The sequence below is a fragment of the Penicillium verhagenii genome (genome assembly GCF_028828195.1).
Source record: "Penicillium verhagenii strain IBT 33310 chromosome Unknown utg000008l_segment0_segment0, whole genome shotgun sequence".
In the NCBI taxonomy this organism is placed as follows: domain Eukaryota; kingdom Fungi; phylum Ascomycota; class Eurotiomycetes; order Eurotiales; family Aspergillaceae; genus Penicillium; species Penicillium verhagenii.
Window position 1 is genome coordinate 1439152 of NW_026643172.1, and position 20655 is coordinate 1459806.

At 49.3% G+C, this 20655-nt stretch overlaps 8 protein-coding genes across 8 annotated transcripts; 3 read left to right on the forward strand and 5 right to left on the reverse strand.

Moving 5' to 3' along the window:
• Positions 1-513: 513 nt before the first annotated feature.
• N7466_008513 (putative protein kinase) lies at positions 514-5036 on the reverse strand (the record flags this gene model as incomplete). Its single annotated transcript, XM_057167902.1, has 3 exons — positions 514-4585; positions 4676-4868; positions 4937-5036. The coding sequence occupies 3 exons, from the start codon at positions 5034-5036 to the stop codon at positions 514-516; spliced, it is 4365 nt and encodes a 1454-aa protein (XP_057018533.1).
• An 865-nt stretch (positions 5037-5901) lies between these two features.
• On the forward strand, positions 5902-7624 carry N7466_008514 (PEX28-32 family peroxisomal membrane protein; the record flags this gene model as incomplete). Its single annotated transcript, XM_057167903.1, has 3 exons — positions 5902-6065; positions 6130-6264; positions 6328-7624. 3 exons carry the CDS (start codon positions 5902-5904, stop codon positions 7622-7624), a joined length of 1596 nt encoding a protein of 531 aa, XP_057018534.1.
• A 209-nt stretch (positions 7625-7833) lies between these two features.
• Positions 7834-8601, reverse strand: N7466_008515 (nucleolar protein 16; the record flags this gene model as incomplete). Its single annotated transcript, XM_057167904.1, has 2 exons — positions 7834-8410; positions 8474-8601. The coding sequence occupies 2 exons, from the start codon at positions 8599-8601 to the stop codon at positions 7834-7836; spliced, it is 705 nt and encodes a 234-aa protein (XP_057018535.1).
• A 223-nt stretch (positions 8602-8824) lies between these two features.
• Positions 8825-10229, forward strand: N7466_008516 (Zn(2+) transporter YKE4; the record flags this gene model as incomplete). The annotated part of the gene is made up of 4 exons (XM_057167905.1): positions 8825-8956; positions 9023-9173; positions 9226-10156; positions 10214-10229. The coding sequence occupies 4 exons, from the start codon at positions 8825-8827 to the stop codon at positions 10227-10229; spliced, it is 1230 nt and encodes a 409-aa protein (XP_057018536.1).
• Positions 10230-10696: 467 nt separating this feature from the next.
• On the forward strand, positions 10697-11120 carry N7466_008517 (uncharacterized protein; the record flags this gene model as incomplete). The annotated part of the gene is made up of 2 exons (XM_057167906.1): positions 10697-10964; positions 11071-11120. The coding sequence occupies 2 exons, from the start codon at positions 10697-10699 to the stop codon at positions 11118-11120; spliced, it is 318 nt and encodes a 105-aa protein (XP_057018537.1).
• A 2294-nt stretch (positions 11121-13414) lies between these two features.
• On the reverse strand, positions 13415-14623 carry N7466_008518 (mannosyltransferase complex subunit MNN9; the record flags this gene model as incomplete). The annotated part of the gene is made up of 2 exons (XM_057167907.1): positions 13415-13435; positions 13511-14623. The coding sequence occupies 2 exons, from the start codon at positions 14621-14623 to the stop codon at positions 13415-13417; spliced, it is 1134 nt and encodes a 377-aa protein (XP_057018538.1).
• Positions 14624-15333: 710 nt separating this feature from the next.
• On the reverse strand, positions 15334-16587 carry N7466_008519 (uncharacterized protein; the record flags this gene model as incomplete). The annotated part of the gene is made up of 5 exons (XM_057167908.1): positions 15334-15753; positions 15812-16085; positions 16146-16301; positions 16360-16369; positions 16440-16587. The coding sequence occupies 5 exons, from the start codon at positions 16585-16587 to the stop codon at positions 15334-15336; spliced, it is 1008 nt and encodes a 335-aa protein (XP_057018539.1).
• A 2606-nt stretch (positions 16588-19193) lies between these two features.
• N7466_008520 (uncharacterized protein) lies at positions 19194-20418 on the reverse strand (the record flags this gene model as incomplete). The annotated part of the gene is made up of 2 exons (XM_057167909.1): positions 19194-20128; positions 20346-20418. The coding sequence occupies 2 exons, from the start codon at positions 20416-20418 to the stop codon at positions 19194-19196; spliced, it is 1008 nt and encodes a 335-aa protein (XP_057018540.1).
• Positions 20419-20655: the final 237 nt, after the last annotated feature.

Genomic DNA, 20655 nt, shown 5'->3' on the forward strand with positions numbered 1-20655 from the left:
CCAACATTCGAATCAAAATGCTCTGAAGAAAGTTCATGGTCGTGAAGCTCTCTCGGAGAGATGCAAGAAAAAAAAAAAAAAAACAACGTCAAACTGTACAAAAGCAGGACCAGAAAAAAGGTCCTGATGGGGGGTAGTGATGGGTCATCAGTATAGAAGCGAGAAGCAGCAAGACAAACGAGAGACATCAACATAATAAAGCCCCGTCGCATGAATCATATCAGGGCTCAGATGCAAATGCTGTCAACGAACATAAAGGGTATAGGATGGATGCCGTCCTTTTGGCCGTGGGGTCCCCCGAACCAGATCAACAAATGCGTGACATGACAAACCACCTGATGCATGAGAGAACATGAGACAAGAAAACAAAAGAAAGAAGAGGAAAAAAAAGGAAAAAACAAAGTAAGAACAATCATTATTACAGTGTGGGGGAGAAGAAGGGGAAGAAGAATTTGAAGAAGAAGAGGGGTTATTTGGTCCTCTGTCGGCGGGTCAGCTTTTGATTCATGGTGTCTAACCAGCCAGTGGCTCCATGCTACTCACTAAGCTGGTCGCAGCCGCCGCGGTAGCAAGATCGGGCTTTCCACTAATGCTTCGTGCGGAAGCACGAGGCAGTGTGGTGGAATTATTGGCCGCTCGCTTGGCGGGACTGGACGGCGGGGGACCGCTGACTGTTGAATGGCGCTTCCCAGAACCCTTGACCGGAGAATTTCCAGATGGATCGCGATTGCGCAGGAATGTGCCAGTCTTCAAGGTTGAACTGGGGGGCTCGGGTAGCGGACGCCCATTGGAGGCGGTGCTACGCTTAGATGGCGAGCTTGCGGTGGCCTGGGCATACATTCTGGGACGAGCTGATGGTTTGATACCGGTGAGGAACTCGTGCTTCAAGGCATCGTGAGGGGTCAGTCGACGGGCTGGATCCCAACGCAGACAACGAGTGATGAAATCCAAGAAGGGTTCATCGTCGCACTTGAGAACTTGACGAAGCTCCTTGGAGCTGGGACGACGGCGCCGGCCCTTAGATGAGACAGTCAAACGTGGCTTGCCTAGGGAGTCGAAGAACAACTTTTTGCGTGTGCTCTTCTCAATCAAGTGCTTCTCAGGAGGACCAAAGACTTCCATGATGCAGGCCAGTTGTTCCTGTTCATTCTCACCCGGGAAGATAGGATATCCGGTGAACAGTTCAGCAAGAATACATCCGATACTCCACATGTCGATGGGCATACCATAAGACATGCCCAAGATGACCTCAGGTGAACGGTAGAATCGACTCTGGATGTATGTGTAGACTTTTTCGTTTTCGAAGCAACTGGAGCCGAAATCGATCACTCGAATTTCAGAGTTCAACGGGTGAACAAGAAGAATGTTCTCTGGTTTCAAATCGCAATGAATGACCTTCTTGGCGTGCAACAGGGTAAGACTGCTGAGCATTTGCTTGGTAAACCGACGGATGAGCTTAATATTGAATCCTCTGAAGTCGTGCGCCTTGATGAACTCGTAGAGATTGATTCCCAGAAGCTCTGTCGATATGCAGAGATGACCACGGAAATAGAAATTCTCGACAAAGTTGACCACGCTATGGCGACGATCCGGATCCCAGTCCTTCAACTTCCGGAGAAGATTGACTTCGATTAAAGCTTGCTGATGGAATCGTTTCTTGTTGCGGATGATTTTGATTGCGACCAAAGCACCAGTCTTATGATCAACACATCGCACGACTTGTCCGAAACTTCCCTTGCCAAGGACATCCACAACTTCGTAGCGGTATGCAAGATGATCGCCCATTACAATGTTGTAGTCACCACGATCGTCATCGTATCCAAAGTTTGCAGTACCCGAGTGGAGATCACCGACATGCTTCTTCGCGTTTTGAGTGCCACAGAAGAAGATATCTCTGTAATCAATGATCTCACCGCGCTCAAAGATGTTCAAGTTGGCCATCTTGAGAGCTGAGGCCGGACTTACACGATCCTTAGGTCCTGCCTTGCGACGTAATTCGTCTAATGTTTTGGCGGCACTCTCAAAGTCCTTGCGTTTGGCTCCAAGCCTCCTCATTTCCTCATCCGCGATCACTATGTCAGCGTCAACACTGGAGTCCGCCGACCGAGAAGCTGCAGCTGCAGCACTGGAACGAGCAGAGCTGATGATTTTGTGCACCGGAGACACATATGTGCTGGTAGGTCGGGCATGCGAAGGATCAAGACTCCCGGAAGAATCATTGGAACGAGTTGGCTCCAAGTTGACACTTAGTTCGCTGCTAACGCTGGGCTTTCGAGGGGAAACCGATTGCTTTGTTATGCTGGACACAGATGATTGGCGGCGGGGCTTAAGATAGGATGTCTTGATGCTAGGACTGGTCGAAGGCACAGAAGACAGATTGTTCCATGTTGCAGATGCGGGGAGCTTAGGTGGTGGCATATGATCGTATTTGGAGGGATCGGTATCCGTGTCAGATGAGGGAGTTATCTTGGAGTTGCTGCGAACTCGTGCGACATTCAAGCGATCCCGAAGTGAGGGATTAGACACCGCAGTGGTGCTGTCTGGCTCGGACGGGGTCGAAATCTGGCTTAATCTTTCCGCAGCAGGTGTAAAAGTAGCGCTCTGTGTTTGTGGGCGTGGACCAGTCAACTTGTACGAATGAGATGCTCGGTTATTGGAATAGTCGCCACTAGCCTGATGACGGAGAGCATTAAACTCACTCCCACTCTTGGGCAGTGTGTATGATGCGTATGGCGATATGTTCCGCGTGCCACTGGGTGTATCGAGTGACTCAAACGCGCTGGTACTGCTGGCCGCCCGTAATGCAGCCGCTGTGGAGCTGGTGCTGATCGCAAAATGGGACGTACTGCTGCGTACCTGGGTGGCAGGGGCCTTATCTTCATCATCGCGGAATGACCAGAAATTAGATGCCTTTGAAGCAGTCATCGGTGTGCTGGGTGTCTTTGATTGGACTTGATTGGAAGGAGTATAAGACTTTCGCTCTTCCGCTCCTCGGTCTTTTAAAGCTTCGATCTTCGTGGTCATTGGAGTTCCCAGAGGCAGAAGGTTCAAAGGAGGCAGCTTCAATGGCTGCAGGCCCTTGCGACCTAAGACCGTGGATGTTCGTGTTCGCGACTCGGGCGTTTTTGTCGTCCGCTCAGTCGCAAAGTCATTATTATTATCATCACCAGTAGCGCCGACTCGACGCTGGGTATCCATTTCTGAGTCCTGTGTAATTTGCAGTTGACTGATATCCACTGGCAAACTGGACTTTCTTGGAGCCGGGAAGACTGGTGCATCCAATTCACCCTTGGGGGATTCATAGGCCTTGGGAATTGCAGGCACTGGAGGCACTTCTTCCTCTCCATTTGACGCCGATTGATCGGCGCGTGGCTTCGGCGTAGGTAATCGCGAAGATGAGAAGTTCTGAGAAAGACGGGGCTGAAGCGAGCTGCTGGAGTTCCGGATTGAGTTGTAGCTAGTGTTTGATGACAACGATAAACCAGAGCTGTAGGACTTGCGGTTGGGATCTGGCGTGGTCCGGTTAGAGGATGGAGTGATGCTTTTTCGTGGGAGGAAGGAAGGGGATTGGGTTGAGGAAAGAGGCCGAACAGGAAGGGGCTCTGTTTGTGTGGGTGGGGTATGTGGCATAGGAGGTGCAGGAGGTGCGATGGACATCCGCTTCATGCGCCGTGCATCCGTGGGACTGATGGTGCGGGCGCCTAAACCAGTAGCATGCGGCATGACAGACATACGCTTGGAAGATGAACAAGAAGATGTGGGTGTTGCCTCAGCGGGAATTCCGGATGTGTTATTCTTGACAGGCGTACGAACAGCATTAGTCGACGAGGACCGGCTGTGATCCGCTGTCCCGGACGCGGTCAAATAAGCCCCGCGCGGCTCTCGTGGAATGGGTTGGAAAGACTTTGCCTTGAGGCTTCGCAGAGAGGAGGGAACTTTAGGTTCATCCCGCCCCAAATCTGTCTGGGTGCCCCGCGGTCGAAGAAGACCATTCGACTCTCGCAACGGGTCGGTGCTAACCTTGCGGGCACTCAAGCTGGCGCGCCTTGCTGAAGCACTGGTCGGGGCGAATGCGCCAGAGCTGATGGATTTGCGAGACGGACGCGACCCGACACCGGGGCTACTATTGCCTGCATTGGCGGCGGGCTGAGCAAGGCTTTGGCGTCGCGACCGCGTGTTGCCAGAGGTCGTGAGCAACCCCGGATTTGGAACATTTTGAATATGGAACCGCGATACTTCGCTCTTCCGGCGGGCGGACGCGTTTCTTGTGCGATCAGAAACATTGCTCTCGTAGCTGTTATTTGTCCAGGAACTGTTGGTAGACAGACCCGAGTCTCTATTCTCGGAGCTCGCGCCTCCATTTCCGGGCATAGGGAAGTGATTCAAACTGGGCTCCGCCATGATGCTGTTGTGAAAGTCATCGAAATTTATTGGCGCCAAAAAATCCATGCTGTCCGGAGGAATTTGAGTAGTATCTTGCTTCGCCAAATTTCCCACACTCGTAGATCGGAGGTTGTATCCTTTAGAATCGTTGCTTGAGTCGATTGATGAAGTTTCGGAATGGAAGTAGCCACCGGACGGTTTGCTATAGAAGACCAAAATTAGATGATATTGTTCAAGAATTATTGATTGCCCGCTTTGAGACAACAAAAATCAGGGGGCAGTCCAAACCCACCTCCAGCGCGAAGCGTCTTGCGGTCGCGGCCCCTGAGGGGCATTGCCTCGAACAGATAATTGCCTGCGGTTTGCCCCCCCAGCACGAGGACCCGCTACTCCCCTCGAGGGCTGAGAATCGAAATTGTTCGTAGAATTCGTATGGAAATTGGTTGAAGCTGCCTTTACAAGACGTCTGCGGGCGGGGGTTTCCGCTATTGGAAAAATGTATTAGCTTTGATCTCATTGTGGTATTTGGTAGCTTCAATCTCACATAACTTACCTCCAGAGCCCGAGTCATCATTCCTAGATGGGTTGGATGAATGAGATTGTACTGAACCGGCTTGACCCCTCCCTGGAGTTTGGGGTGGATTGACTGGCATTGTTCCCAATCACAATCGGACGAAACGGCTGCGATCTTAAAGTTGACAGCCTGTTGCGCTGGCCAAACCGAGAAATGACAAAGACTGACAGCAATGGCATTCAGGAGAAAGCGGGTTTCGAATCCCCACTCGGAAGAGCCTTGAGCACAGTCGCGCGACTCGTCAAATGGCGGTTACCGGTCCATATCGGGGGGCTCAACAAAAGAACGGCCGTATACGATGCCCAGGTGAATGTGGGTTCAGGGACTTAAAGGGGGAGGGGGTAAATCACAGAAGGTGGGATATTTCCAATTTCCCAGAAATAATTTTGGTGTAGCTTTTAGTCGTGTTGCTGGGGCAAGTGCAGGGCGGTCGCAAAAGATTATCAAGATCCACCAACAAAGCACGACAAAGGGAATTCTAGAATAGGTAGTGAAATTTTCAAAGAACACTCTTAAGTGTCTTAGGAGGAAAAAGAAGAGAAAAAAAACAAAAGGACAAAAGGAGGATGAGCACAATTACATGAATTAAATGTCGGGACTTCCCCTGATTGCAAACTGCTTGTATGGTACAACGGCTTACTAGATTACCCGCCATTTGAAATGAACCCCACATAGAAGACGCCGATCGCAAGAGGTAACATTGTATCCAAAATACGGAGTACATACGGAGTACACAGTACACATAGCTAAAAAAAAAAAGTAAAGAGCTACTAGTATGGCCTGATTTAACCGGCCACCAACCCGATCAACAGCGCATGTGCTTGGAACCATAGAAAGATCTCCCCTCGGCAGCTTTCTTGTTTCTTGCTTTCTTCCTTCCCATTCATTTCATGTCTGCCTATTTCTACAAATTCATTTGAATATCATGCCACAGTCCTTCCAAGATGGATGATCCAGGTTCAGAAACTAGAGCAACTCGCAAAGAGGCTCCAGGCTCGGGCTTGTCCATATTGAAGCAGCGGCACCAGAGGCAAGGTTCGCCTGATAGCACGCACTCGCGATCATCTTCCATGTCGAAAAACACAATTCAGGACCGGCTATTTAATAAGTCAGTATCTGCCTAATACTTCAAGATGCATGTGATAGAGATCCAGCGTCTAATATAAACCCAGGCTTCTGCAACAAGTTATCCCCGCAGACGATGATGCGGAACCCAACACCGGGGACAAGGCCATGGCAAATTCCCCAAAAAAGCCACCATTTAGTCTCCCAGCAATGACGAATAACTTTCGCCGATTTAATGCAAGGTCAGTATTAAACGGCTGAACCACCTAGCAATTGCTGGAACATGAAAACTGATCCTCATGTAGAATCGGCGTGGTATTTCTTTTCCAGGCTCAGGCAGAGGGTCTATTCTGTTGGAACACACCAACCCACACAATATCTTTCCTCTTCGTTTATTCCTTCGTCTGCCTGGATCCGCACCTGCTATTGGTTCTCCCACTGGTGATTTTCCTACTCTTTATCATGGTGCCGGCCTTCTTGACCCGCCACCCTCCACCACCTTCTACATCCACCTCCAGCACGACACCTTATTACTCTTATGAAGGGCCAGCATTAGCACCGGCCAAGACTATTAAGCCCGCTCCCGAAACTTCCAAGGACTTTTTCCGTAACATGCGTGATCTACAGAACGTGATGGCGGATTTCTCCGACGCTCATGATGCAACGGTCTCTGTCGTTGCACCACTCACTAATTTCTCAAACGAAAAACTGTCTTCAGCTCTCTTCTTGGGTTGCACGGTGGCTACGGTGGTGCTATTCTTAACAGCACATCTTGTACCACTTCGGCTGGTGATGCTAGTGGCCGGGAATGCAGGTGTCTTGTTAAATAACCCCACAGTGCGACAGTTCTTCCAAGGCTTATTGCAGGATGTGAGCGGAGTAACGGATCAAGATGCCCCCCTTCTCAGTGAGGAGGCCGAGCGTGAGCTGTTCGGGCAACCAGTCCCAAAAACACCATCTGCGGCCGTTTCTGCTTTGGAACAGTTGGCGGACATCTCACTAGACACCGACCCAGAAGAGCGTGAGGTCGAGATTTTTGAAATACAACACAGATCTCCAGGGACTTCGGAATCCGGTTGGGAGAATTTCTTGTTTAGTCCACTACCTTACGACCCACTCTCTCCTTCTCGCATTGCAGGCGATCGGCCTCGTGGGTGTCGATTTTTTGACGATGTCCGCACACCACCTGGATGGAAGTGGAAGAGCAAAAAATGGGAACTTGACTTGGATTGTCGGGAGTGGGTCGTGGAGCGCATGATCACCGGCGTTGGCTTCGAAGTTCCAGGTGTTTCACCAGAAGATAACACTATCGTTGACGAGGTAGGAGGCTGGGTCTGGGACCTTCCAGCCGAACCATCGGCCAGTGAAGAAGAAGAAATAACCGCAATGGCTTATGGAGACCTACCACCGGAGAGAAAACAGGAGGGTGCACTCCCAAGAGAACCCCGTAAAAGGTCTACCACGCGGGATTGGGAAGAAGGAAGCCCTGCTTCTTACGGAGTGGGAGAATGGCGGCGCCGTCGATGGGTACGAATTGTGCAGCGCATGAATGTCCCCCCAGCTGGCACGAGCACTGTCACGTATTCAACCCTAGGCCATTAATTTGTGTACTAGATGGTACCGGAAGTCACGATATCAAAGTATAATATTTCACTCGGTCCGAGCTACTATGTACTGCTCAACATTTATATGTCATGGATATGGATGCGTACAAACATTAGACCACTTTTTGTTTTCTGAAACACAACCCAGAGAACGCCCGAATCGCCGTAATCGAATGCTAGAGACAAACGTGCAAGAAAGTCCACACATCACTCCTGGGATGCCTGGTACTCCTTATATTTGTCAATTCTCCTCCGCAAATCTCCCACACTCTGCTGCATAGGGTTGAGCTTGCGGTCTCGGACCATTGCCATAAGATCCTCTCCGTGCTTCTCGACAAGTCGTGAAACCCACTCAATCTCGCGAGCACTCAGGTGGCGAGGCTTCTTAGCCTTCTCAGCAACACCCTCGGAGTTGGCTTGGCGCTCCAGCTTCTTCACAACATCGGTGCCCGATGCGCTGTTCTTGAAATCCAAAACGGTGTCCTCAATATCGTTCAAAGGGTCGTTAAGCGGGTTTGCGGCACGGTGCGAGCGGCCGGCAACATTGATCTGTTCATCGTCGCGAATAACGCGCAGAATTTTTCCAGTCTCGGGATCGCGCTCGACACGAATCTCGCCAAGATCAATCTGAGCAGAGGCCTTGCCACTGTCCCGAATCTGCAAGGAGTGCGTAGCGTCGTCGCCAACTGTTCCAGGGAGACGTTCGCGACCACCGGTCGGGGCGTTGAGTTTGTGCAGAAGACCCAGGTTCTTGTAGTTTTGTGTCAGAGTGAGGTCCTTGTCCCTAAATTCAGTGATCGTTAGTATAAATTTAATTTTTTTTTCTCTCTTCGGGTCATTTCCATACCAGTTCGCAGCAATGATAGCGTTGCCCAACACATTGATCTTCTTGTTACCGCTCTTCAGGCGGTTGTTCTTGGCCTTAGCCTTGGACAAGCCGGACCGGGCCTTCTTCTTCTGTAAAAGTTTACCCATTTTGATGTGTAAAAGGTGGTATTGGTTGCAAATTGCAGATTGCGCGGCCCAGAAACTTTTTTTTTCCCGCTCCGCACGGAAGGCGGTGAAAGTGTCTTGCCCAGAGTTTATCAGGGTCCGATAAGTAAAGTACAAGTGGTTCGATACCGGATAAGACCGCCCCCACGGCTTGTTTTGGTTTCCACTTTCTTTGCTCTCAGGGGATTTTTACTTTAATATCCCAATGGCTTCAAAGATGTTTTCTCGTCGGACAGGAATTGCAATTGCTGCAGGATGTCTGCTTTTTTCTGCTCTGGCTGCGGCAAATGTTCGTCCCGAGGATATGTCTGTTAGCCAGATCGAGGAACAGCTGCAGGTACGGAAGAATCATGCTCATTGTGTCCAGACTTGCCAGTTCCTTTCAAACAACTAACAGTACTAGCATTGTCCTCTTGTTGAGTCTCTAAACCAACACAAAAAGTCCACCGCACCAGAAACTGCGAGCTTCACGGCGCAAATCTTCGCTGTTCTGTTCCCAGGGAGCCCCGCCGTGAATGCCTTGCTTGCAACACTGTATATTTCCGGTCCACCCAGTATGTCTAGACACTTCAACCTGCCTCAAATACACTGTATTGATATCACCAGACTTCCTTTTGGCACTATGCCCTCCCAACATCGATCCCTCCTCTCTGTCTGTCATGGTCGCCTTCGCCGTAGGCGGACTACTAGGCGACACGCTCTTCCACCTCCTCCCTGAGATTTTCCTCGGTGAAGCTTCCCCCGATCATGTCAGCTTCGTAATGGTCGAGCCCAACAAGAATCTCCTCTTGGGCCTGGGTATCATGGTTGGTTTCTTTACCTTTGTCGCAATGGACAAGACACTTCGCATCGCAACTGGCGGCGCAGGGGGCCACGACCACTCGCACGGACATGCACACGCAGAGACGGTGTCCACTGCATCCACAAGCAGTGCCGAGACCGACAAGGCTGCCGGTGATCTGAAGCAGCGCAAGTCGAACACGAAGTCCGCCGACTCAGTTGCCGCCCCCGAACATGAAGAAAAGGAAATCAACCCCAGCGTCAAGTTGGGTGGCTACCTCAACTTGATTGCGGATTTCACACACAACATCACGGATGGCCTGGCTCTTTCTTCATCATTCTATGCCTCGCCCACCCTTGGCGCAACTACCACCGTTGCAGTCTTCTTCCACGAGATTCCGCACGAGGTCGGTGACTTTGCTTTGCTCATTCAATCTGGCTTCTCCAAGCGTAAAGCTATGGGTGCCCAGTTTGTTACTGCAATTGGTGCCTTCCTGGGAACATGCATTGGAATTGCAGTCCAAGAATTTGGTGGAAACAGCGCTGGGCTGGAGGATGCGCCTGCTTCTGGCCTTTGGGGCACCAGTCTTACTTGGGGTGATATGCTGCTCCCTTTCACCGCAGGAACCTTCTTGTACGTGGGAACTGTGGCTGTTATTCCTGAGTTGCTGGAGACTGGAAAGGACAAGGGCGTTGAGGTGCGCAAGACCATTACACAGTTTTTGGCCGTTGCCCTCGGCGCCGGAATTATGCTTGCGTGAGTTTTCCATCCGGAAATCAATTTGGATGACTTGACTTGCTAACATTTTTATAGAATCTCCTGGGATTAAGCATTACCAAGCTTGGACTAATTTTTGTCTCGGAGACGCGATTGGATACTCTGACTATAAAACAAGAACCTTGGAGGTTCTACATGGATTGAAATACATGTAGTCCAGACTCGGAGGCAAGAGTCAAAATTTGTACCAAGATTCTAGTCTATCTATTCTACCCCTTTACCACTTGGGTACTTGTGGTTCTTAGAAATGTGGAGGCTCATTTCGTTTGAAGCAAGTAGCTCCATTTTGAAAGTATTGTGAAATCAAAATAAGGAATAGATAAAAACATGCCTTATCTGGGTATGGCATAGAGGTGATTTGAGTGAATTTATAAAATTAGAAGCTACTAGTACAGACATAGTTGTGAGGTAGAAGAGAGAGTCGTGCCTTCCTTGAGTAGGAGAGAGGGGTATATCCTGCCTCTTCTGAGATTCTTGTGTTTGTCCTGTTTCTATCTTAACCAATCATCCTCAATCATCATGGCTAACAATCTGAACGCAAGAATGACTGTCACCCAGACCACCACCGTCATCATCAATACGATGATAACGATAACAACAACCTCCTCCGTTCCGGCTGCCCCGACTCCCTCGAACGACCCCTCTGCAAAACACCCTTCCTCCACCGCCTACGACCTCCTCCAGGCTTTTGGAACTGGGTGTTGGGAATCTCCATTTGCCTGGGCATTCCGCTTGTCGCGGGCCTCTCTTATTACCTGTCGAACCGGCTCCACAAGGAAGATGTCCCGTAAGTCAAAAGAAACGACTTGTCCAGGGCTGGAGGAGCAGTTGGTGGTTCCCCTGTTGGGGGCCCAATGTATACATGGTAAGCTAAGACTCGACCACGTGCATAGGACCAACGCCGATCTTCTTACTGTGGCTGCGACGCCGCAGACAGCCCTGACCTTTGAGTGGCTGCGTGCCCGCGTCAACAATGGAGGTAACTTGGTAAGCCAGAGATTGCGGCGGCCGATAGCTAACTAAGGGCCACCCTCACGAGTCGTCACGACACATCCCAATTCCAACTTTCCGACCGGCAGAAAGTAAATTACGAGTAATTCCAAATTCAGATTTGTTTTTGAACTCCATTAACTATTCTCAAGTCTATTCTCAAGTCTATTCTCAAGTCTATTCTCAAGTCTATTCTCAAGTCTATTCTCAAGTCTATTCTCAAGTCTATTCTCAAGTCTATTCTCAAGTCTATTCTCAAGTCTATTCTAAAAGTGATCCGTATTTAGATCAAATCCCTTAAGATATTCCTGCACATGTGTACGTAATAAATACAATACGGGCGTGAAACAGGGCGGTGAAGTTAGAAATCGAAATTGGGTTATGGCACTAGGATGGCGCTTACCGGCCGCCATACTTAGAGGTGTCAGTGGTCACATAGTCAACCCTACAGAGATGGGACAAGTGTACTGATTTTGTATTGATAGATAGCTCTCGCCAGCCAGTCAAGTCTTTTTTCCTCCACGCATCCATACCACTCCTCTCTCTTGCAGCATAATCTCCCAGTAGGAGTGAAAGCTTGAATATTACATCCTTGAACTTGAGTAGAAAAGAGCAAAATCAAAGCAAATGTGACCAGTCCTTAAAGCAGTCGTCAAAGATGAATAGTTCCCATGTTTCTAGCAACCCCGAGTCTGCTCTCGCCGTATTCACGGCATTTTGTCTTCCCTCGAAGAAGCCTGAAGAATCCGATCAAGATCATCATCGTTAAGTCTTGAAACTGTTTCATAAAGCTCAACGTGTTCAGGTTTGCGTGACTGCAAAAGGTTTCCCATCTCAGTCAATTTCTGTGCCATCTCATTCAACGAATGGGCTACGTCTAGGCATATTTGACCATGTAAGAGATGGTCGCTTGGAGCGAGTTTATCGCCGGGTAGAGTCTCCAATTGGATGTCGAGTCGGTGCCCTTGGATGTCGAGTCGGTCCGCCACGTCATCCACTTGTTTTTCTATTTTGCGTCGATGGCGTTCATTTTCAACGATATAAACAAACACATTTGCCCTTGGCTGATCTGAGCAATATGGTGGAGGGGAGTCCACACTATTTGCCATCTGTGGATTCTTGATTTTAGAATGTAGACCGCCTATCTTGAAGATCTTTTGAAGCAAATGCATCTTTATAAGTGTCGGTATTTGTGGATATGTAGAATAGTAGAAGATGTTAGATGGGCAAGTTCTCCGAAAAGATTGGAAGATAAAAAAGTAGAGCCGGTTAGGTTGTAGATCAGATCAATATATGTATATCACATGCATGTTATCACTGGCCGCCGTTGAATATGGACATCTGGATTCTTCAACCGTGGCAGCAGCTCAAACACCACCATTGTGAGTTCAAATAAACATCGAACCAGAACGAATCTATATAACTCATAAAGTTAGACCATTTTACATACCCAGAATAGGCCAAGTTGGTAAAGACTTATGGGTCTCCTGTATTAGTCCTACTTCAGAACCATGGACCTTTGCAAATGAGTCGGGATCTCCCCATATGTAAATGGGACGGAACTTCAATGTTTGCGGAGCCAGATGCGGGATAAGCACAATTTGGCGCACTGTTTGCACTGTTTACCAATACATGTGTATCTAGGTGCTACGTAACGCACTTCAATGTTGAGCGGTCGTTCACTCCCAGGACTGCGAACCTAGAATTGATGAGAGATGCAAGCCTAATACTAGGGCAACGGCACCTGGGATTTTAAGAGGATGGCCAGGTACATACATACTAGTAGATGAAGAAGACAAAAGGGTCTGATGTTCTACTTCGGTACTATCACACACTCCCGTTGCATAACACCTCTGATTTTAACCTAGTTGACGGATCGCTTCAAAGTATGCATACTAGACTCGAAGCTGCAAATGCAATTAAATTCTCAGTTCTAACGCCCGTAAACTCCACATTGTCTAGTAGCGACCTGACCACAGAAAGACCAATTTGTAGTCGTTTTCGTAATGCACACAGGAAAAGAAACCAATCTTGGACGTCCCCGAAAAGAAACGGGAGAAAAAAGAGGTAAACAACAGAGGCTACCTCAGGAAAAGAAGCAAAACAAAACCCCCGACAAGAAAATATAGACGCCGAAGAATGTTGACAGGGTGCGATTTGCAAGATGAAAATGCACGATCGGCGCACGGCGCGCAACCAATACAAAAGTGGGATTGAGGTTCTGCGAATGGAATATGGAAAACCCCGTTACTCGTTATAGTGATAGACCTAGAGTCCAAGTTAGTAAGAGGTGCCACCAGTTGAATTGAATCGAGCCCTGGGAAAAGAGCGAAGGGTACATACGAAATAATCAGGCAAACCAAATACCGCATAACCCAGCCTCTTCGCCATTTTGGCGAATCCCTCCGTCTCAACGAGATGGAAGAAAGGGAAGGCAGGGAACATGGCACCGTCGCGATGAACATCTGCTTTCACCATAAGCGCAGTCCCACCAACGCCATCCAGGGCGACCATGCGATGCGGATCAAGATCATTAAAGTCCGGCAGATATGCCATGAGGGTACGGTAAGTAGGAAGCTCCGCATATCCCTCCAGCAAGATCTCATCGGGACCCATATTCGCCGCCAACGCCTGCGCCTCTTCGCTATCGATCCACGAATTGTAGTCGTACGGACGGATATCCCATTTGCGCTCCTTCGAGTCGTAGTAGCGCTGGAAACAGTTAGGAACGATGACGGGTTGGTCATGGCGAGTCAGATCCTGGATAAGCGAAGGGGGAGTCTCGATGATGTCGGCGTCCAGCCAGAGGACCCATGAGGTACTTGGGCCGAGGGTTGTGAAGACGAGGCTGTTCCGGGCGCGACTCATTGATTCGCGGCGCTCTTTCTGCGCGGCCATTGCGTGGCGGACCTTTTCATCCTGCGACAGGATCGGAGGTTCGAAGTCCTGGCGGAGGATGGAGATGCTGGCGAATCGGTCGTCGATGGGACCTGACTGCGTGCGGGAGATGGCCTTTTCCAGCGCAGCGACGGCTGCGTTTCCGTCTTTTGTCTTGGGGGCGATGAAGCCCAGGGAGATGAGCTCGTGCGGATAGCTCAGTTTCTCCAGGTTGGTCCAGTATTCTGGGAAGAAGCGAGCTAGCGGGGTGAGGATGAGGATGCGCTCGTGGTTGGCCGCGGAGGTACTCGTGCTGGTGAGATTGTTGAGATCGTAATGAACGACCGGCGGGGCCGCTTGGTATCCATCGCTCCGAATTGGCTGTGACTTGAGGAAAGGCTTTGTCGGTGGAGAGAGAGGGTGTTCCGCTGTGTTGTCTTGTCGCTGCTGCGATGTTGCGGCGGCTGCTGCGGAGGGCGTCGAGGGCGATAAGAGGAAGCAAATGAAGCCAAAGGCCAGCACGGCGGCCAGCACAATGGTTGTGGGACTTGTACGTCGCATTGAACGTACGACGGCCATGGCCGCTCCGACCAAATCTCCAAAATTGAAGATTTGAAGATGTACAAGTGTTGGAAAGTGGCCAGACGTTCAATCTGAAACGGTGATCGACCTGGTGCCTCAGGCAGCCGCAGGGGTCTAGGATCAGCCAAACCTTGGCTAACCTAAATTGCGTTGCTGATGAAAGAATACTAGTTAGTATGATATTATTAAAACCCCTGCAGTTTCAAGGCCACATCAACTGCTTGGGATGAAAGATAGAGAAGAAGAGAAATAGAAATCCTTGAATTGAAGTTTTGGCCAACCGGAAAGAGAAATTCTGTGGGCACATGTGCACGTTTTTTCTCTCTCACTATAGTTACACTTAGTACTACGCTAATTTCCTTATCGGCGTTAACAGCCTCGGCCACAATGGGCCCGATGGCAACACATTCTCAATATTCACGCCCCGAGGATGCCGATATTCCAGAAACAGTTACCCGTGTTTTTTCTTGCTCGCTGAATGCAGCCATATGTTTTGATCGTGAACATTCTTGAGCTCGGACTGTGGCGTTTCCGTCGAGGGAAATCAAGTATATGCAGTAAACCTTCAAATGTTGGAAGTTAGAGCCAAGTCTTGGTAAGATGTGCAGGGATATGAAATCTAAGTAATATTGGTATATGTCTATGTTCTTTTGTGCGACTGTTTTCCAAGTCTTTATATATACATCTCAAACTCTTTAAAGCTTTGTTCATGGTAAAGTGCGCATCACTCCCTCGAATGCAACCAAGGCCATCGCATTCGCCGGGAACGCCCTGATGAAGCATGGCACAAAGCCCCTCCAGTAGCCTCTGAACCCACGTTCCCGCCCGACAGCCACTGCGGCATCTTTCCAGCTTCGGAATTTCCTCTGTCCGTCGTTGAGAGATCCGCCCATTGGATCTGTCATCAGCCGTTGTTTCACCACGTCTGATGGGTAAGCGGCGACCCAGAAGACCTGAGCGGAGATACCACCAGCCCAGAAATTGATAGCTGGTGCCGAGAGGCTTGTGTTCTTCTGCATGTAACGAGTAATCAGGTCGTAGGAACCCCACCAACAGAAGAAAAATGAGCGGAAGAGCATGGTGGCACAGAGGCCGCGGTACAACCCTCTGATACCATGTGTGCGAAGCTAAATTCTTCCTGTCAGCAAGAAAAACACATGTCGGCAATTTATCATCACAACTTACAATTTTGCGAATGCAGTCAATAGGACCACTGTACATGCGCTTGCTCTTGTCGGCAGAATATTGCACCTGCAGCCGGGCTTTGATGTGCTCAACTGGAGCAGCAACAAGACTGACAGTCATTCCTGAGAAGACACCAGCAATACCATGGCCAAAGGTTGGGAGAGTTTTCAAGTCAGGTTGGCTGCGTGTAAAAGGGATGTATGGGCGGAGACCGGGGTTGGAAAAGATGTTTTCTTGGAGAAGTCGTCGGTATAATGTGAGGGATCCCAGCATACTGCCTCAAATAATGATATTAGCGGCAGAAAGCGTACATATTCTCGAGGGAAACACTTACACAGAGTCCATCACCATCCAGCCAACTAGTGGTGGACTTGCACCCTTGTACAGGCCTCGCGCGCCTTCTTTCCGTATTGTCTGCATGGTACAGTCCAAAGGTCCCCGGAAGTGGCCATCTTGGCTGGTCTGAAGACGGACTTTGATCGTATCGAAGCTGGGCATGGTCAATATTAAGGACAAACGAGTTGGATTGTGGGTTTCGAGAAACATACGGATGGCCAACTAGAAACATGACTCGTAAGTATTGATGCAACGCACAGTGAGATTCAAAGGAATAAAGGAATAGACCTACCACTCAACTTGGCAATACCAGAGAATATTCCACCCACAAATCCCTTGTAGTCTTTCTTAGTCGAGGCAGCCGGAGCTGGTGTGGAGGTAGGCGCGGGCGCAAGATTCGTACTGGCCGTTCCTTTCGATTGAGAACTTTGTTCCGTCATGTTGAATAAGTAAGGGCGCTTGCGCCGATTTTATGCGCTAATGGTATCAACCTAGAAAATCAAGAGAGGACAGTCGACGCGTTTTGAGGAAGCGGAAGTTGGTCGCGCGACGAGCAGGAGCAGAGCACAGCTCAATTCGAAGTGGGAGGTTCCGAATCGGGAGGATTTCAAAGGAGAAGAATTCGTGCGGGGGCTTGAGACGAATATATGGGGTATTCAAGCAACCGAGAAAGGTGGGAGGAGAATTGTCACTCTTGAGTGATCGGCCTTGAAGGCCCCGCATTCACTGGTTCTTTTCGGGGAGGAACGGTGCAGCTCCGGCATCAGCTCCGATCTCGCAGACACCTCAGCCTTCAGGTATAAAGTCTCCTGCCAATCAGCAATCGGGGATCCAAGAAGGTCAACACTTACCGTAGTGTTTGTTATGCATTGTTCAATGACTGGAGCCACGAATCCAAAACCCAATTCCTTTGATCATTGCTCACTGGAACTGGCTGATGATGTTGTTGGGGTAAACTCAAAGTAACAACTTACCGATTGAACACTTCCCCTTGGGGGGACACCACGAGAACTATGGCAGAAGCCGGCGTAGTTCAAGGGATTTATAAAATTTGTCACAGTATTGATCCAGTCGTGCTCAGGCTGAGAGAATCGGTCGGTCGTTTGTAAATAAAAGGCGGTCTTCAGATATGAAATAAGTTCCTAATCAATCCCAATGAATCGTTCACCAGCAGTCTACTGAGGCAGTTTGCAGAGGCGCGTCTACTAGGTCTTTCACGGACGAGTCCGATACAAGCAAGAACCTTTCGCGGGCCAACCACAAACAAATTAAGCCAGTCGGCATAAGCACCCCTACTTAGTCTTTCACGGACGAATCCGATACAAGCAAGACCTTTCGGTTAGCTTTTCACAACGTAATCAGTAGTCTTCTGAGGCAGTTTGCAGAGGCGCATCTACTAGGTCTTTCACGGACGAGTCCGATACAAGCAAGAACCTTTCGCGGGCCAACCACAAACAAATTAAGCCAGTCGGCATAAGCACCCCTACTCAGTCTTTCACGGACGAGTCCGATACAAGCAAGACCTTTCGGTTAGCTTTTCACAACATGATCAGAATCTGCTTCAAGGCACTCACTCTACGGAGACAATCCTTTGCAAGATCGAGCACTCCGAGGCAGCCTTGAGGGACGAGGGACGGTCCGTGTATATTCTCCTCGCGTTGCCGCATATATGTATTTTTTTTCGTACTTTGATGAATCCGAGGCGGTCTTTCGAAAGACATAGCACTTGTCGAAGCCCGATGGAGCCCACTGAAGCCCGCTGAAATGCTTTGGTATTGTCACAGGCTTTTTGTATCCGAGGAAACTGAGGTGGTCTTCTGACACTCGATATTTTCTGCAGGGGTATTTCTACCCATTTGACGCCCACAGGTTTTTTGGCTAAATCTTCATATCAGCAAAATTTCTCCCAAAGTGTGTACACGTCTGAGCCAGATCCAGAGAGCAATGATCAAGAAATTTCCGCTGACTTGTCGTTCGAATCCCTAACTAGCCACCGTTAGTCAACACGAAACTCCCATGAAAGGCCTTGACTTAGATGATGGAGGGAGATGAAAGATGATGGAAGGAGACGAAAGATGATGGAAGGAGACGAAAGATGATGGAAGGAGACGAAAGATGATGGAAGGAGACGAAAGATGATGGAGGGGGACGAAGGATGATGGAGGGAGACGAAGGATGATGGAGGGAGACGAAAGATGATGGAGGAAGGAATCAAGATCAAAGAGTGAAGATGTGCTGGTGGGTAGATGGGGGAGGGAAGCAGGGAGAATCAGGATGGGGACGTGAAGAAGTATATTACGCGTGGAGGTTTTGGCGATGAGAAACATGATGGAAAATGATAGCACTTGAGAAGACCCAGAAATTGGTGAAGGGAAGGATGGGAAAAGAGCTGGGAAGAAGAAAGGGAAGAGAAAATCAGAAAATGGGGGAAATGGAAGAAGCTATTCATACCACACTGTAACTACTACTAGTAGTACTGCTAGGATGTATACATATTGCCTTTTTTGGTTGAGCCTTCCCAGATAGGCTTAGTACAAGACTATTCATGAATCGGAACAATGAACTAAAAATCGATAGGAACAAAGAGATCCGGTACATCTTCAAATCGACAAGTTTGAAAGATTCAAGTCTCCATTGTACTTTGACAGGTCTAAAATCAATATGCATATGATGGACTAAGGGGGTATAGATACATGATGTCGTAATATAAACGGGCAACACCGATTTTAATCAGAATGTCACTTGAGAAAGGAAATGAGAAAGGAGTAGGGGGGGAAAAAACAGGAAAAACCACACAATCCGATGCCGTGGTTCTCAAGAAAGCGTTTTCATGCCCAAGAACACCGAAGAATGGAGATGTATGAAAATGATAGTCAACCAATTACTGTCTTTCCAAAAAAAAGAAAGCAAAGACGAAAATTCAAGATCGAAAAATGGAAAATGAAACAAGGAAAAAAAAAAACGAAATAAGCAAGGATAACGGCCCTGATGCAGTAGCAGTAGCTGCGGAAGTATCCGTGCGTGAAAATTGGCTCAAGCCACAGCGTCATCGGCCCTTCTGGGATGTGCGGCTCTTCTGACGAGCCTTTTCCTTTTCTCGGGCAATCAGCTTTTCCACCAGCTCTGGCGGAGGCCCGACATGCTGGTTAGTTGCATCCCGCAGGGCACGCTCCTTGGCAATTGAGCCAGCGGCGAGGTAGTCACCAGCCTCAAGGGCAAAAGGAGTGACCGGGCCGGGACTGAGAAGTGGGTCCAGGCGCGGGGCGGACGGGCCCTGAGTCGAACCATCGAGGAGATCACGGTATTGGAATTTGACGTCCCGAGAGCCCGAGGTGGTACGGTAGCCGTGAGTTTGACGAGACTGACGAGGTGAAGGTGGTTGGGCAGTCACAGTGTGGGAAGTAGGGCTGGGTTGATAGACCGCGGGGTGGAAGCGGGGCAAAGTTCCGAGTTGGAAGGCCGGGATGGCCTTGGTTGAAGGTTGGGTACGTGAGGAACGTGAGGGCTGAGGTGAACTGGGTCGTCTGGGTGACATTGTGGGTGAAGCAACCGGCGAGTAGAAGGGGGAAGTATCAGAGCGCATGCTTGAGTATCGGCCGGGGCGGCCGGATGGACGAGACGGCAAAATGTGCCGGGACTTGGCGGACAAGGATGCACGCTCCCAATCGTCAAAGTAGTCGTCGTGATCGAAGCGGCCAGTAAGCGGTGTGACGGGGAGATGATCGTCGTAGACTCGGATTGCCCGTCTTGGGATGGGGATTGGACGAGTGGAGGAGGAAAGAGTCAAAGAGTCAAATGCGTCGGTAGGAGGAGAAACGGATCGGTAGCGGCAACGGCGCGGGGAAGGGGGATTATAAGTTGACGAGGTGGAGGTCAAGTCCCGCAGGGAGGACAAGGAGACTGGAGTGGGGTAGCCGTGCCTCAGAATCAAAGTTTCAAGATGATCCCTCGGTGATAGACGAGGTGACGGCGATGATAGTCCTATGCATGCGATCAGATATGGATTTTCGCTATTACGGAATGCGCACACGTGTCGAAGCAAGTATGGAACGTTTGGAATGAAGATTTTCCAAGATTCTCCAATGGAAGGAGAACAATGCGTATGGGTTTTATGATTGGAAAGCCAATGACATGCTCATATGGCAAGCATTCCATTCCAACCTTGGAAGATTCAAATGTTTAGGGGGGGTCAACACACCTGAGAATGAACTGCTTAGCGAAGAGGGGTAATAGGATGATTCCGACGAGGAACTTGAATGTTTCTTGCGCATCTGCCGTGTGCCCCTTATATATTAGTGACTTTTCTCACCCTTTTTTTTTTCTTTTAATTTTTTTTCCCTCTTTCTCTTGCGTGTACAACTTCCAAGGTTGCGGGGATTCCGGGACTCCACTTCGGATCTCCTTAGAATTCCTGTCGGGACATGGCGTCATTTGGCGTCTTTGGCTCCTTTTTTTCTCTCATTTGTGTATCTTTTGTGGTCTTTTCATAGAGTGTACCGAGCTCCACT